We start from the raw sequence: 17,368 nt of genomic DNA on the forward strand, positions 1-17,368 counted from the left end.
CCTAATGTGTACCACACTGCTATATGTTTACTATACAATTACGATACTATATATCACTTTGTACATTGTATTAAGCATATAAATGTTATACTATTTGTTATTCTACACTGTACCATTGACCGTCGTGTCAATGGGTGAGTCGTGGGGGGAAAACTTTTAGCGGAGCAAAGAATCCATTCCCTGCGGAGAATTGTGGCCGAAACGTCGTGAGAATTATTTTATTATGTTTTATTTTTATTATTTTATTACTTCCCTTCTACGTGACTTTACTGAAAGAACCAAGAAGATGAATCCCTGCAGTCACGAAAGCTTTAAATCGAAATTTTACAAGCGTCCTTCTTTAGGTGGGGACAACGTAGCGAAAGCACACACGCGTTTGTGCTTATATTTTTTACCTACGTGACTTTACCGAAAAAACCAAAGAGTATGGATCCTTGCTGTCACGAAAACTTCAAATCTAGAGTCTGTTAACATGTCTATATACGGGGGGGGGGATCTTTGTCTACGTGTATATTATATGCATATTAATCTATATTAATGAAATGATCCGGTCATCATTTACTTGTAGTTCTCCTGTGGGTTTTCTGGTTTATACCACGCGTCATGTGGCACGATGTCCGACGGTTCGCTTCATGAACCAGGAACTTCTTGAGCAGCTTTCCGCTTCGCGTCGAACGTCGCTCCGAACACCGCACAGTTCAACCGCGATACCAATTGCGAAAAAAAGACCGAAGCGGCGGTTTCATTTGTCTTGTGTCAACCGCATCCTCTGGGCAGTCTCGGCTCACCCCGCTTGCGTGATGCTGTCGTTGCCAGGGAGACAGAGGACCCCCTGGACCACACGGCCCCAGTGGCGAGTCGGGCGAGGCCGGGCAAAAGGGTGACAAGGTGAACGATCTTCGCTGTCGTCGCTCGACGAAGGAATCAGTTATTTGGGCCGCTAGGAGCGGTGGCAACATTGCCGTGACAGAGGGATGAGTTTTGGAATTTAAACATCTTAGATTTTTGATTATTAAGGCAAATGTTGTGTCCTTTTTTCTTCCGTGCAAACTAAAGTGACGTCCTCGGATGCCACGGGACGCCGCTTTTGGTGGGGGAAAGTGCAGATGTGCCGTCAATGTGACGTCATTTCCCGTGACGTCGTGCTTTTTGGATCAATCCAAAACTGCATTTGATATCCTGGCCCGATTTCCTGATTTGACCTAAAAATCGCGACAGCTTGTGGAGACCTTCATCCAGCAGTGAATTGATCATGGCTGCTGCTGCTTATGGTGGTGCTGCTGATGAGGATGATGACCTCCACTTCATTATTACCAACTGCTGAATAAATAAAGAGCTTTACAATAGCGCCTGAATGCATTAGCCAGATTGTTTTGAGAAGCCCACATCCTACTATTGGAAGCAGTGCAAGTCACCGTGCGAGCCAAGCCAAGAGCAACAGAAGTGGAAGCTGTGGGTTTCACGGGCAGTGATGCTTGTTGCAGAAGTTCGTGGTTCAAGACCTGCGGCCGCCCTGGTTAATACTGCGATGGGTGTATGAACCAAAAATGCGAGCGTGCGGTCTGTCTTCACTGCAGAAGTTAAATATCTCTTTGCTTTATTGGATAAAGAGTAGATCACGCGTGCTGCCATCATGGTCTGAATTCGGAAGAATTACCTTATATTGACCTAATTGGGTAAAACTATAAAACACGCGGCAACATTGCCCCCTCCTGGCAGACTATACACGTCTGTAAAGCATGGTCCCTGCGTGATGGCCTTAAGCTTTAAGAATGGCGGGAGTAGCAAATGCATTGATTATTCATTTTATTACTCTTCTCGTGCCGACGTTGCTGCCACCCTCTCCCCCCCTGTCATCCGTGTCCTGTGCTGCAGGGCAGCTTGGGAGCCGGGCTGCCTGGCGGTGCTGGCGCCAAGGGGGAACCCGGAGATCGGGTGAGCTGAGCCCACAACCCACGATTACCACCTGTCCTGCCGTCCTAGAATATCTGTGTCCTCCTACGTCATTAAAAGTCCTAGAGTTTTGTTAGTTGTACAATAATAACAGCACTCCCCTCAAAGCAGTGCGTTCACATGTAGCTCTCCCTTACGCTGCTGTGAAATCTTCTTCCCATGATAACACCGCGTTCGGACTCTCCAGGCCCGTTGTCTCAAAAACTAGACTCGCCGATTTGTGAGGTAGTGGTGTTGGTGGTGGTGTTGGTGGCGGTGAGGTGTCGGACAACCACAGGGGTGTTGGAGCTGTTATGAAAGCGGCACGGAATTGTGGGTAGAGCCACTGATGTTGGTGCCAAAGGCCACCGATTTGTCCAGCCAGGAATCAGTAATTGTTAAGGATATAGCCAAGGCGTAATTTCTGCCAGAAGAGTCCACAATGTTCCGGGAATTGTGTTGGTAGTAATGGCGAGTTCACCATTCTAATTTGTATTGACCTGCTCTGTGTATTTTAAAAATACAAGGTACAATGATATAGGATTACTCTGGATATAAGTATATTGTCCTGCACCGTCATGGTAGTGCCTTACGCCAGTAATCCCTACTCCAAGCCAATGTAGCGGCCTTCAGGAAAATATCGAATGATAAGTGAATCTCCAGATGTAGAGCAGAGTGCTGATAACATTGCATGGCTGCTCCAAAAGCTCGTGTGTGTATGTACGTACACGCACGCGCGCATGTACGTACACACACACACAGTATTGTAGGGGTGGTTGGCATGGGCCCTGGTTCGAGGGATGCAATGGGGCCCTCCACTGGTCCTCCTAGGAACTCGTGATTTCATGAGATCAATGGGATCTCTCAACCAAGTTCAAGGTTCTGTCTTGAAAAATAAAATAAATATAAATTGAAACATGACAGTTTATAACGGTAAAACATGTTTTGCTTGGGGATAGTGGAACCTAAGCCAAGCCGGCATGAAGAGTTGTTAAAATTATTTATTTTAAAACACTTTTTTCGTCATTGAATCATTGCAAAAAATGCATGCACAAAATAGCGAGTTATTTCCTAAAAATGTTTGTTATCAATCTTTCCAACTTTGTAAGATAATACAGAACAGTTTTACCAACAGATAGAGTGCGAGGGTGGGGGGGTTGGCTAAAATTATTAGTTTTTAATAAAATTCCTCCGACTGTGGAAGGATTAGGGAGAGGGTACGGGAGACGGAGCCATGTGGGGACCAGTGTCATGCCCAACCAGCCCTGCGCCGTTCTTGGGCCACCAAACCGCCTTCTCGATGGTGGTGGTGGTGGTGGAAACATAGCGTAAGGGAGGAACGCCTCTCCGATGACATCTCTCAATTCCGCCGTTTGCCCTGCTCGAGCTGCCCTCTCCCGTTGCTCTTGTTTGCTCAGGGCCCCAACGGACCGCTGGGCCGGCCAGGTGACAAGGTAAGAACAGCAGCAGATACTTTCGCAAATAAAATCAAAACCGTCGAGCCGTGGCAGCCTTAATATGCGCTCACTCACAGCGCTTGCCCCAACAGCCTGTGTAGCCCATTTGGGGGATCTCTGTGTGTGTGTGTGCGCGCAGGGTGATCCAGGAGCCAAGGGCGATGCCGGAGAGCCAGGCCGCCCAGGGGCTCCGGGCCCTGCCGGGCTCCGAGGGAAAGACGTGAGTGCTCAGTGCCAATTTGCCACCCCCGAGTGCACCCGGAGGATGGGAGACAGTCTCGGATATATCAGGTGCCGTAGGATTTCGCCTGCAAGGTGACCAGATGGCAGTGTCGCAATGGATTCTTGAATCTATCTGTGTGGAGCTTTGAGTGTTAACCCCTCATCAAGCGGCATCTGGCTTCGGGGTCTTGTCCTCGGAAGCAGACCTGTGGGTGTCTGTGGGCGTTACATTATTTGTTAATTTGTTTCTCCCTTGCAGGGTGAAAAAGGAGACGTGGGTACTCCCGGAGCGAAGGTGAGCGTCACGTTGGTTGTCGCCAGGGATTCATTTCACCCCACTTTGCCTGGCACCGGCAAACACATAAAATATGTCCACGCATGGCGCACCACATCCAGTATTCCTCTCACTTACGACTGCGGCTACAACAATTCCCGTGCCATCAACTTGAGTCTACCAGCGCACCGGGAAAACATTCATTGAGAAATGAAGCCCTGATTATTGGCCCCTCCCACCTGTTCTCCTTCCCTCCCACTGTCTCTGGGGGCCGGCTGTTTGTCTGTGGGCATTAGGTTCTGGGTTGATGCTGTTGTGCCTGGCGGGGTCTGTCGCGGTCGGTGAAACGGAGAGATCTAATGGACCGCCGCGTGCTTCCCGCGTGCCCGCATGCATCTGCGTTTGCCTGTCCATGCGTGGGTTCAAAAAGATTTTGGTTGTTTGATGTGAATGTGATCTTGTGTCTTGATAGGGTGAAGGGGAGATGAGGCCCATGAGCACGAGGCGTGCGCGTGTGTGTGGGTAAACTGCTCTGTGTATGTGTATTTATGTGTGCTCGCCATCAGCACTTGCCCCCAACAGTCTGTGTTTTCTTTTTTGCATGAATGAATGGGGAGTGGAAGTGTAGTGGTTGGCGCAACACACTACTAAACCGGTGACCCGAGTTCGATTCCTGCTCATGGTCAACTATTGTTGGCCTCAAATGAGTACCTGGTGTGGTGTGGAAACATCACCACTTGGGAGACAAAGGTCGCCGGGTGTGGTGTTGGCCACCCACCCCCTCATGTGCCATGCCAGCCTTGCATAGGTGCTCGCTAACAGCACTTGCCCTAACAGTCTGTTCAGGCGATATGGGGGAATCTTTGTTTTTCTACGTGTGTGTGGGTGCGTGTCTGTGTGTGTACGACAGGGAGATGCTGGTCCTGACGGAGACTCTGGACCCAGAGGGATCCGGGTAAGGCACCTCCCACTCCGCGTCCCTGCCCCTTCGCCATTCATTGGGTCCTTGCCTAGAAAGGCCTGGCAGCTCACCGGCGTTGGTTGAAGCAAGCTGATGAGACAATGAATGTCAAAAACGGTCCAGAAGGCTGCTGGTATCAAACCAGCGGAGAAGGCTGCGTGGCCAATGAGATTGCTCAAAATATACATATATGCTTGGAGAGACAAATATTGGAAGGAGGCATATTTATTTATATTTTTCCCACTCCTGGTTAATGTCATCGTTTACACAACGTTGTGTTTGTCTATGAAGGGTCCGGCAGGGCTCAACGGTGCCCCCGGAGCGAAAGGGGACAAGGGGGAGCTGGGGTTGCTTGGACGCGACGTAAGCACTCGCTCGGATGCCCCTCGTCTCCCCACATCCCCTGCGTTCATTCTCGCACAGTCACTCGCACACTCGCACAGTCACACGCTCACCCGCACAATCGCACATTCGCACAATCGCAACGCTCACTTGTACACTCCCAAAGTCACACACTCACTTGTACACTCGCACACTCACTTGCATGTTCACACACTCACTCGCTTGTGCATTTTGTACACTCACAGTCACACTCCCTTGTGCACTTACATGCTTGCAAACTTGCTTCTGTGCGCGTGCGTTCATTTGCATGTTCGTAGGCCGACTTGTAAGTGCGCACGCTCGCACACTCATTTGTACGCCTGCAAGCTCGCATGCTTGCTTGACAAGCCGCGCACTCGTGCGCTCGCACGTTCACACAGCCCCTATGACGTCGCACACGCTGCCCTTTGATCTCCAATCCCTGGTGGCCTTTTCACATCCAGTGTCGCTGCCGACAGGATGCCCTTTCCTTGATCTCCTCTCTACCTTTGTTTCGTCCCGGGCTGGATAAACACCCTGCTGCTCTACGATGATTGTCTACTTTCCATAGCATGTGTGCGTGCACACGCAAGTATAAGCACTGCGTGCGGATATGCGTATGTATGTAAGTGCTCGCTTACAGCACTTGCCACAACCGTCTGTTGAGGCTATACTGGGGATCTTTGTATTTGTCTGTGTTGTGTGGGGGACAGGAGTGTAGCGGTTAGTGCGCTGTGCTACGAACCAGGCGACCTGAGTTCGATTCCTGCTAATGGTCACCAAAACCAATGACAAGTATTGAATCGGTCCTGGCCTCCCCTAGGTCGACTTAGCCTTAAATGAGCACCTGGTGCGATTTGTACACATCACCACTCGGGGAAAAAAGGTGGCCATGCGTGGTGCTGGCCACCCACCCCCTCGTGTGCTGTGCCGGCCTTCATAGGTGGTCGCTCACAGCATTTATCCCAAAAGTCTGTTGGTGGTGCAGTGATTGGCGCATAGCTCTATAAACCTGGCGAACTTGAGTTTGACTCCTTAACATCATTGCTGATTGATAGTGGAAACTATTCAACCCCCACACCCTATGGATTGACTCGGCCTTAAAATGCCTACCTATTACCTGGCCACTGAGTTCACACATGCATATGTAGTGGTGGTGTTGACGCGCGCCGACAGTGATAGATCACGGGGCGGCGCGGGGTGCGTGGTTGTGCGCGCTGACACAAGGTGGGAAATAGGATCGTGGGCAGCGCGCAGTGATTGGTCAACTGGGGTGGGTGCTCTCAGCGACGTCCGCATGAAGGACTATAAAGGGGGACGCGCGGGAGCACTCGGGGAGTTGATAACCAGTTGAAGATCGAAGACGGAGTTGAAGAGGTAGGGCCCTGAGACCCCTAGTCCCGCTGTCCTTGTAAGGGCGGGACCCTGTGTGGCTCGGAGGCGAGACTGTGGGACCCGTGGTCTGACGTCCATGTGGGACGAGGCTGTGGGACCCAGAGTCGAGACGGACACCCCAGCCGGGTGGGTTCCGAGAAGCTACGGGGCGTAAGAGCCCGTGTGGGTGTAGCCAGGGGAACCCCGTGGGTTAAGGCTGCAGTTAGCCACCCGTGTAATATAAGTTGGTGTTAATAAAGAGTGTGCTACCCGTAAGGTCATCTCCCGCCAAGTTACTACATTACACATACACAAAATTCACTTGCTCCAACACTTTGTTATATTTTGTCTTTACTTGTAGCTTTTTGCCCACTGCTTGATAACACCACTGGCATGGGTTGGGTTCCTCGCCACGCTGATCAGTCGCACGTGTGCGCTTATCTATTATCAGAACATTGCTTTGGCCCTTGCTCTCTATAAACTTAGTCTAAAATTGGATACCCGAGTGCATTGTGTAAAAAATAGTACCGGGGATATAAGCATAGCCACGTATGTATGGTGCTGGCTACATGTCTTGTGCCGACCTCAACAGGTGTTATCTAACGACACTTAACTCCCGTGATCCGTAAGGCTAAGCTCGGAACTTTGTGTGTTTTCCTTTCCGTGCATGTGTGTGTGTGTGCGCGTGTGTGCGTAGGGGAGCGGTAGTGTCGCGGTTAGCGCGCTGCGCTACGATTCCGGCGACATGGGTTCGATTCTTGCTCACGGCCAACACCAGTGACGATTATCTGAACCGGTTCTGGGTCTCCCCTAGGTCGACTCAGCCTCCAATAAGTACCTGGTGCGGTGTGTAAACATCGCCACTGGGGAGACAAACGCAGTCGGGCATGGTGCTGGCCACCGACTCCCTTGTGTGCAGTTCTGGCCTTCATAGGTGCTCTCTAACAGCACTTGCCCCTACAGTCTGTTAATGCTACACGGGGGATCTTTGTCTTTGTCGTGTGCAGGGGACTGATGGCCAGGCGGGGACAAAGGGTGCCAAAGGAGAGATGGTACCACTGTCGCACTCCCACATACTGAATCCTCGCACAGATTTCATTAACTCTTGCCCCATAGTAAAAGTATGCTAATTGTCAACTGCCTCATGAGTTTCATTCATGGTAATAAACGTGTGTGTGTTTTTTTTTCCCAGGGAGACACAGGAATTCCAGGCCCACCAGGGAAAATTGTAAGTTTGAAATCTAGTTTCTGTTGTTGCCTTGTATTTATTTTCAATCTTACTGTCGGTGGCCACGCCATGAGACAGAGTCCACCTGGAACTCTCGCAGAGCAGAGCATCGCCCAGTGGTAGAGAATTGCCCATGGAAGGAGGTATCGCAGAACTACTTCCGAGACAGTATTTGATGATGAGTGGTGCAAAAGGACAATGAAGAAATACATAAAAATTCAACACATTTGCCAATAACACTGTGGCCTCGATAGATAATTTATATAATAGGTGAAGCTTTGGGAAATGGCACTTCTTCAAAGCAGTTTTTAATGTGTCATGAAGCAGGGCCGTTGCCCAAAACGTTGCCTGATGTTTTTGACAAATATGTTGACTTTTTTTATTCTGAGACACTCTTCACGGTGACCTCTGCTCCACACTCGAGGGTACTGGATTTTTCCCATAATGCCCTGTACCAAGAAATGTTCTTTACATGGCAATCTCGGTTGGCTACGTACGATGCGAAAGAAGTTCAACATACTCAAACTGATTGTTGTAATCTTCGGTGCTGGAGATTAGCCAATTTATACAAAAAAAATGTTTTATGCATTGGTGTTTTATTTGGACGGTCGTTGGTGACACTTGAGGGGAACCCGTTTGGAATCGGGATTGGTTGAAGCCAACACTCGCTGCCCACATCTCCACAGTGCCGACTCATATCACGAGTGATGTTGCAGTTTAATCAGTTTCATGAGCTCTGAACCTCTATCAACTCGTGAACCCGTAAAACTATTAACATTTGAACTTGTGATCTTGAAACCTGTGAACTCACACACTTTTTAACTTGTGACCTTGTCAACCGAAATACCGTGAACTTTGTGAACCTTTGTGCCGCAGGTGGAAATCGAGAAAACAGTCGCTGGAGAAAAGGGCGAGAAGGTGGGTGAGAGCGCAGCCCTTGTGGGCCTCTCTCCTCATCGTGCCCTCAGACCTCGCATCCACCCCTCTCACCTCATCATGCCCTCACAGACTTCACATTCACCCCTCTCTCACTTCATCGGTGTGAGCTCTGAGTTGACAGAGTGACACTGGCTAATCGCGCCACTGACTTGTTTAAGTCATTCGCTGCATGGCTTGCGTGCGCATTATAGATCTGACTTATCATTATTATTTCAATTGTCGAGTGAGCAGGCCATGCGTTTAGAATTATGTTGTTATCGTTTGTTTTCTCTGGTCCGTGACAAGATGCACTTCATTTAATTTAATTCATTGCACCAGGGCCCATGCCACCCCACTACATACGAATTATAATGTTCATGTTATATATATATCCCAGTTTTATTCCAATTTTGTCATTTTGCCATCGTGTCATGAGACAAAAAGGAATGCACATTTATCCGTTCGGAAATTTCCATTTTGGTCGGACAATGGTGCCGGATGATGGCGTCATCACAGAGCTACTTCTTGAAGCTGCTCCAACATGTTCGTGTTCATCGCACGTTGATCAAACCAAAATATTTAACTTTTCAGAGCTGAAGAACATAAAAACATGGGGTTTATTTTGTAGAGTCATTCGTGACCCGGTTGAGACCATAGACTCACTGCGCTTGAGAGCCGAGATTTATCACAAGCGGCTGAAATTCGGATTTGAACCCGAAATCTTGGCAGTGCCGGCTCGGTGCTCTGACCCCTTGCACTTTTTACACCGTACATCTGGAGCCGTGTCGGGGCCATGCCGAGCCGGCCCAGCACGGCACGCGCCCGCTTGTTTTGCCACTGCAGAATCGTCGGCGTGTTGCTGGAGAATGTTTCAACACGATAGCGCGTTCGTTAAATGTTGAATTATTACAGTCGCACGCACCGAAGGAGTCAAGACGCTTGTAGACGATACGGTGACGCGGTGATGCCGTGTTCTTTTATAACGTTTCCCGACGTGTGTCCATGTGACCGTGTGTCTGTGCGTCCGTGCGTACAGGGAGACCTCGGGGACCCTGGCGAGGACGGCATTAATGGAGCCAAGGGGGACCGGGGATCAGCAGGGCCCGTGGGGGACCGGGTAACCCCCCCCGCCCCCCCCCCGCCTCCCCCGCCGCCCCCACCCCCCCCCACCCCCCTCCACCCCCCCTCCTCTCCCCTTAACCGACGCCGACGCAACACTGCGAGTTGAAAAACCGAACGCGAGAAACCAAGATGAAGGCCCATTTTCGAAGTGTCACAGTGCGGCCACTTTCACAGTGGCGTGACATCACTTAGGGTTTCGTGGTGGTGCTGCTGTGTGGCTGCCCCGACGTGTGTTCGGGTTGTAGCACGAGTTGTTCGGCACGACGTCCCTACGCTTCCGCTCCACTTGCTCAAGATGCCCCGAAAATGCGAAACGAAATGTCAGACTTCTAGCCGAACAGCACGCCGGTACAAGCTAAAAGGACTTTGGAGAAGTTTAGGCGGAAATAATTAATAAGCTTACTTTAGCATCTGCATCTCTTGTTTCTCTCTTCACCAGGGCCCTGAAGGACCTCCTGGGCCTCCAGGAACAAGGGTAAAGTTCTGTAGCACGAACGCACGCACCCTCTTACACGCGCACACTCACATACGCACACACACCAAAACGCACGTACACACTCACACTCACATACACACACACACCACAACGCACGCACACACTCATCCAGAGCCGCACGCACGCACGCACATACACACGCACGCAGACACAGACTATAATGTCACGTAAAGTGAGGGGTGTTCTGATAGACAAAAACTTGATAATCCACAAATGCTCTTTTTGCAGAAGGGTTGGGTTTAGTCAAAAGCAAATGTATTAAGTGTAAGACATAAGCGAATGTATTTCAACGTGCCATCCATCTGTGGGTACATGATACAATAACAAGGAAAAAAAATCATGCACATGCATGGACCCTTGAACAATTTATAGCGTGCATTTACTTACCAACATTAACTTGAACTCTCCAAGCCGTGCAACGAGATGACGTCGTGTGCCGTGTGACATGTGACGTCACGCATACTGATGTCATAGCCGAGAAACCAAACTCATACAGGCCATGTTGCACTGACTTGGTGAATTTACACACCTCAATGCGCACCCGTGCCAGGATTGATTATTATTTGATGTATGTAATGGATTAACGCGACCTCTGCAGCCACTGGCGGCGCTACATTCACCCCATTCGAAAAAAATGTATAATCTTGACCCAAATTGTGATGATTTGAGCAGGGGTGGGGGGGGGGGTGAAGGCAGGGGGGAGTGGTTGCATGTTGAACTTTCGGTGGCGTGTGTTGCGTTGTTCGCTCCTCGCGTGCTCCTTCTAACGGTGCGCTGCTGCTCGCCTTGTCGGCGCTTGTCCACCAGGGCGACTCGGGAGAGCGAGGATCCTCTGGGGAAAAGGTACTTGCATGTGCTCGCATGTGCATGCGTGTCCACGTGTGTGTGTCTGTGTTGTGGGGAGCGGTAGTGTAGCCGTTATCGCGCTGCTCTTCAAACCTGGCGACCCGGGTTCGATTCCCGCTCACGGCCAACATCCGTGACGATTATCTGAACCGGTCCTGGGCCTCCCCTAGGTCGACTCAGCCTCAGATGAGTACCTGGTGCGATTTGTAAACATCGCCACTAGGGAGACAAAGGCGGCCGGGCGTGGTGTTGGCCACCCACCCCCTCGTGTGCCGTGCCGGCCTTCATAGGTGCCCGCTAACAGCACTTGCCCCTACAGTCTGTTAATTCTATACGGGGGATCTTTATCTTTGTCTGTGTTGTGCATGGGGAGTACCAGTGCTATAGTTAGCGCACTGCGCTACGTACCCGGCGACCCGAGCTCGATTGCCGCTCACGGCCCAACACTAATGACGATTATTTAAATCGTTCCTGGGCCTGATCTATGTCGACTCGGCCTCAAATGAATACCTGGTGTCATGTGTAAACATCGCCACGGGGTAGACAAAGGCGGCCGGGCGTGGTGCTGGCCACTCACCCCCTCGTGTGCCGTGCTGGCCTTCATAGGCGCACTCGCACCAGGATAACGAGCGCCGATCAGCAGTCTCCCGGTCTTTGCGGAAGGCCTGAATTGTTGTGACGTGATCGCCGTCGTTCTTCGTGTGCGAAGATTACGCTGCCGACAGTCTCGTGTGTCATGTGCGCAGCTGCGGTTGTGCCGTCCGATGCGTGAACGGGTTTGCCTCCCACATCGGTTGCACCGGTAGCTTGGTGTTTGAGGAAGGTGGTTGCCTGCCGAGACTCAAGTGGTTGACGAAGTTGTCTTTTTTCTTGTCTCGTGGAGCGACGTGGTTTCTCAAATTTAGCTACGTTGTGTATCAAAATAAAACTCGCACCAACAACAACAACAGCGACAACGAGGCCTGGGGATGGTCGGTGCAGCCAGTGCTGTACCAACGAATGGCAGTGCATCCTCATACGCTTTATGTCATCATCATCATGGTTCATGGGCAGATAGCCCGAAGCATCCACTGCACATTTCGTTATTTTCCACATGTCTCTGTCTTGTGCCAGTGTGCTCAAGCAGTGCCGCATTTTTCAGGCGCCAATCTCTTTATGTCGTCGTCAAGCCACTCTCTGTGAGGTCTTCGTCTCTTTCGGGTTCCTTAATTTTTTTAACGCAAATTTAATTTTCCTGTTGTTATCCATCCTATGTATGTGTCCAAATAGTGCCAGTTTCCTTCTCATCACTGCCTGCATCAGGTCTTCTTCTATGTGCAACCTATGTCTTACTACTACGTAGGGGTATTAATATTGTAATATATAAATATGTTAAATATCCCACACAGCATGATGGGACGTACAATGCAGTGCGAGCCCTGGAGAGTTGGGGGGGGGGGGGGACGCGTGACACCGACCCGGCGATGTTGAGTTCCCCGTGTTTGACCCGTGCCGCTTCTGGTGACAGGGAGAGAGAGGAGCGCCCGGCGTGGACGGCAGGAACGGAATCGACGGGAAGGACGGGCTGCCTGGGTCTCCCGGAACCAGGGTGAGTCGGACCAGCGAGCTCGCTTGGAGACGAGCGACGTACGGGCAGACGGGCGAGCGGGCGGGTGGGCGGGCGGACGGGTGGGCGGGCCGACACAGCGGCGTAGCAGCTTGCAAGCGTGCAGGCGGTGCAGCTGCACTGGGGCCCATGGGCCAGGGTGGGGGGGGTGCCAAGCTGCTGGGCTATGAATACGGCGGGAGGTGGAAGCCAACAGACAGATAGACAAACAGGCAAAGAAGCAGACAGGGATATAGACTTAACCGAGACAGATGCTGCGTTTAGACACAGACATAATAGTAAAGATATCCGAGTGTAAATTCAAGATGTGTATGTTTAAATGTAACCACTTGTCTATACTTTGCACGCACTGGATTTTAGTGATTTGCGCACTCTTGGCTCGCCAAATATTAATATTGAACATTGTAATTGTTGCAATGAAAAATATACTTGAAAGTTTGCATGTTAATTTTCACGTCAACATTTGGAGTGAAACAAAATTACAGCTTGTGCAACGGGAGGTTAAATAAAGGATGCGGGGTCAATGGGAGGTGAAGTACGTACAATTGCCATTGATGCCATTCTTACAACACAAAGACTCTCGTGTGAGCTGAACAGAACGTCTCCAACTTGAGTCTACTGGAGAGCTGGCTGACGGGTACAAACCCCGGGCAGTGACAGGCAATGACTTTCACATAGATAGCACCGGACACCACAGAACTGTTGTGTCTTGGGGCTGTTGAGAGGTTCAAGATGGTGTGTTGGGGGGTCAAAGGTTGTGGGGTCTATGAGAGGTTGAAGATGGTGTGTTGGCAGGTCAAAGGTTGTGTGGTCTATGAGAGGTTGAAGATGGTGTGTTGGGGGGTCAAAGGTTGTGGGGTCTATGAGAGGTTGAAGATGGTGTGTTGGGAGGTAAAAGGTTGTGGGGTCTATGAGAGGTTGAAGATGGTATGTTGGCAGGTCAAAGGTTGTGTGGTCTATGAGAGGTTGAAGATGGTGTGTTGGGAGGTCAAAGGTTGTGGGGCCTATGAGAGGCTAAAGATGGTGTGTTGGGAGGTCAAAGGTAGTGGGGCCTGTGAGAGGCTTAAGATGGTGTGTTTGGAGGTCAAAGGTTGTGGGGTCTATGAGAGGCTGAAGATGGTGTGTTGGGAGGTCAAAGGTTGTGGGGTCTATGAAAGGTTGAAGATGGTGTGTTGGGAGGTCAAAGGTTGTGGGGCCTATGAGAGGTTGAAGATGGTGTGTTGGGAGGTCAAAGGTTGTGGGGCCTATGAGAGGTTCAAGATGGTGTGTTGGGAGGTCAAAAGTTGTGGGTCCTATGAGAGGTTCAAGATGGTGTGTTAGGAGGTCAAAGGTTGTGTGGTCTATGAGAGGTTGAAGATGGTGTGTTGGGAGGTCAAAGGTTGTGGGGCCTATGAGAGGTTTAAGATGGTGTGTTGGGAGGTCTAAGGTTGTGGGGTCTATGAAAGGTTGAAGATGGTGTGTTGGGAGGTCAAAGGTTGTGGGGCCTATGAGAGGTTGAAGATGGTGTGTTGGGAGGTCAAAGGTTGTGGGGCCTATGAGAGGTTCAAGATGGTGTGTTGGGAGGTCAAAGGTTGTGTGGTCTATGAGAGGTTGAAGATGGTGTGTTGGGAGGTCAAAGGTTGTGGGGTCTATGAGAGGTTGAAGATGGTGTGTTGGGAGGCCAAAGGTTGTGGGGTCTATGATAAGTTGAAGATGGTGTGTTGGGAGGTCAAAGGTCGTGGGGTCTATGATAAGTTGAAGATGGTGTGTTGGGAGGTCAAAGGTCGTGGGGTCTATAAGAAGTTGAAGATGGTGTGTTAGGAGGTCAAAGGTTGTGGGGCCTATGAGAGGTTGAAGATGGTGTGTTGGGAGGTCAAAGGTTGTGGGGCCTATGAGAGGTTCAAGATGGTTTGTTGGGAGGTCAAAGGTTGTGGGGTCTATGACAGGTTGAAGATGGTGTGTTGGGAGGTCAAAGGTCGTGGGGTCTATAAGAAGTTGAAGATGGTGTGTTGGGTGGTCAAAGGTTGTGGGGTCTATGAGAGGTTCAAGATGGTGTGTTGGGAGGTCAAAGGTTGTGGGGTCTATGAGAAGTTGAAGATGGTGTGTTGGGAGGTCAAAGGTCGTGGGGTCTATAAGAAGTTGAAGATGGTGTGTTGGGAGGTCAAAGGTTGTCGGGTCTATGAGAGGTTCAAGATGCTGTGTTGGGAGGTCAAAGGTTTTGGGGTCTATGAGAAGTTGAAGGTGGTGGGGTCATGTGTCTTGCAGGGTGACCCCGGGAAGCAGGGCGACGCAGGACGAGATGTGAGTAGTGGCACACGGCGCACCACGGCCTCACGAGGCAGGCGCTGCATCCCCTCCTGTTTTTATTTTTGTCGTTTTATCCAATTTTATTCCAATTGTGACATCTGCACCGTGTCCTCAGATCACATGTCCATTCGGAGCTCTTGCAGAGCATTCTCTTGTAGCTGTCGGAGCAGTTTGTGGAGCTTCATGGATTTGTTTATGCGTGTTTCTCTGTCTGCCTGTTTCTCTGTGTGTTTTTTTTTCTCTGTGTGAGTGTCTTTTTCTGTGGGTGTGTGTTTCTGTGTGTTTGTGTTTCTCTGTGTGTATGTGTGTGTTTTTCTGTGTGCCTGTTTCTCTGTGGATGTGTGTGTTTCCGTGTTTATGTGTTTCTCTGTGTGTATGTGTGTGTTTCTCTGTGTGCCTGTTTCTCTGTGGATGTGTGTGTTTCCGTGTTTATATGTTTCTCTGTGTGTATGTGTGTGTTTCTCTGTGTGCCTGTTTCTCTGTGTATGTGTGTGTTTCTCTGTGTGCACGTGTGTTTCTGTGTGCGTGTATGTGTATCTGTATGTATTTGTGTTTCTCTGTGTACATGTGCATGTTTATGTTTCGCTGTATGTGTGTGTTTCTCCGTGTTCACGTGTGTGTGTATTTCTCTGTGTGTGTTTATCTTCACTTCGCGACCCAGGGCCTCCCAGGCCTGCGGGGGGAGGCCGGCCTCCCAGGTGCCCCCGGACCTCCAGGGCCACTCGGTCTCCCGGTAAATCTCGCGATGTTCCCGTCTTCTCGCCCCTGCCACACCCCCACCGCACCCCATTTCATCATCGAACAATTCCCACCGAAGAGTGGACAGATGTGACACCAGAGCTGAGAATATCCCCACCCTCCACCTCCCCCAGGGCAAAGCAGGAGATGATGGAAAAGCAGGAATTCCCGGCCGGGACGTGAGTAATTTCATTTAACATTTTACGTCTTTTTCCCAATGCTATTCCGATCGTGGTATCGGTGGAACGTCATGACACGAAGAAGCCATGTGGATATCCCGCAGAGCAGGGTGGCAATTCTTCGTGTGAGATAACGGCCCACGGAAGCGGATAATACAGAGCTACCTCTGAGATCCCTTCAAGTGACCTCTGTTTTACACAGTAGCGTGGCAGCACTTTCTCACATGCCGTGCTACAGAGTAATGTTCGTTGCATGAGAGTCACGTGGATTTTTTTAAATCCACAAATATGGAATGTTGACCAAATTAATGATACACTCAAACTTTAATGGAATTGTTGATAGTCTAAGACTATCGACTCACGACCCTTGAGAACCGGCATTGGCGGATTGGCTCTCATACCTCTCAGCCACCTGACCACTGCACCCTGTTTAATTCTCAACGTTCCCTTTGCCCCATTATCTCCATGTGTGCGTGATTGGCCAGGGAGAGGATGGCAACCCAGGGGAGGATGGAAAAAAGGTGAGAGATGTAGCCTCGTGGGGGCGGCTTCTTGTGAATTCCCGTGAATGGGATTTGGGGATTGTGCTCCTGCCTACAGTCAATAGTTCAGAGTTCATAGCTTATATCACACCGCTCATAATGACCATGCCCTTCATGTATCAAGGTACTGAGAATGTTTGGCCATTTCCATTCATGAGTGTTTGGCTTCGTTCAATTTGATCTCCCGTCTCGGCAGTTAAAACAATGGGAATGCTTCTTTCATCTCCCCCGTAGTTATCCATGCAGCAGTATGAATGGGTACGCCACAGTAAGTCAATTGCCAAGACGCGCGCAGTGGGGTAAAGTGCGGCGGGGTGCTCGCATCTCTTCCAAGACACCTGCATGGCTATAAAATTCCATTGGTGGAGGCCCTTAAACGAGCGGGCATGAGCAAGTAATCACAGGGCTGCAGCTTTACATACATAAATTGTAGTCGATGGCGGTTGTGTTCTGTTTAGTGGGAGGTGAGTGAGCCGGTGAAACAGGCTGCACCTTCAGGAGCCACCTACTGCTGCCCGTGCCTCTGTTTCTAACGTGACTTGTTTTACCATTGCAGGGTGATAAAGGGGAATCGGGGCTGCCAGGCAAAGACGTAAGATTGCTTTCACATTTTTGTTTGTACTTTTCGTTGTGGTTCAAGAGAGCATGGAGGTGCCGCTAATGATGGTGTCGGTCGTTTTATCTGTGCGTTAATGTCAACGTACTGCACGACTCTGAATGGACGTGATGCAGTTAAACTGAGCCTTAATGAACTCAACATCATGCTCATAATATTCATCACCGTGGTTCAAACAATTTGGGGGGGGGGAGCACAAATGTCAACTTTA

General features: G+C 50.2%; 1 protein-coding gene across 1 annotated transcript in view; it reads left to right on the plus strand.

Moving 5' to 3' along the window:
• The window catches only part of COL7A1 (collagen type VII alpha 1 chain), a 124,733-nt gene that overhangs the window by 62,435 nt on the left and 44,930 nt on the right, over positions 1 to 17,368 (plus strand). Inside the window, exons 43-61 of the mRNA XM_078610387.1 lie at positions 817 to 888; positions 1,876 to 1,935; positions 3,351 to 3,386; positions 3,529 to 3,609; positions 3,871 to 3,906; positions 4,796 to 4,840; positions 5,138 to 5,209; positions 7,588 to 7,632; positions 7,773 to 7,808; positions 8,685 to 8,726; positions 9,763 to 9,843; positions 10,288 to 10,323; positions 11,152 to 11,187; positions 12,698 to 12,778; positions 15,041 to 15,076; positions 15,744 to 15,815; positions 15,955 to 15,999; positions 16,485 to 16,520; positions 17,098 to 17,133. Of these exons, the coding sequence (XP_078466513.1) occupies positions 817 to 888; positions 1,876 to 1,935; positions 3,351 to 3,386; positions 3,529 to 3,609; positions 3,871 to 3,906; positions 4,796 to 4,840; positions 5,138 to 5,209; positions 7,588 to 7,632; positions 7,773 to 7,808; positions 8,685 to 8,726; positions 9,763 to 9,843; positions 10,288 to 10,323; positions 11,152 to 11,187; positions 12,698 to 12,778; positions 15,041 to 15,076; positions 15,744 to 15,815; positions 15,955 to 15,999; positions 16,485 to 16,520; positions 17,098 to 17,133 (984 nt within the window). The remainder of the gene's footprint in view (positions 1 to 816; positions 889 to 1,875; positions 1,936 to 3,350; positions 3,387 to 3,528; positions 3,610 to 3,870; positions 3,907 to 4,795; positions 4,841 to 5,137; positions 5,210 to 7,587; positions 7,633 to 7,772; positions 7,809 to 8,684; positions 8,727 to 9,762; positions 9,844 to 10,287; positions 10,324 to 11,151; positions 11,188 to 12,697; positions 12,779 to 15,040; positions 15,077 to 15,743; positions 15,816 to 15,954; positions 16,000 to 16,484; positions 16,521 to 17,097; positions 17,134 to 17,368) is intronic.

This window comes from Lampetra planeri, chromosome 34, assembly GCF_965212315.1.
Source record: "Lampetra planeri chromosome 34, kcLamPlan1.2.h2, whole genome shotgun sequence".
Lineage (NCBI taxonomy): Eukaryota > Metazoa > Chordata > Hyperoartia > Petromyzontiformes > Petromyzontidae > Lampetra > Lampetra planeri.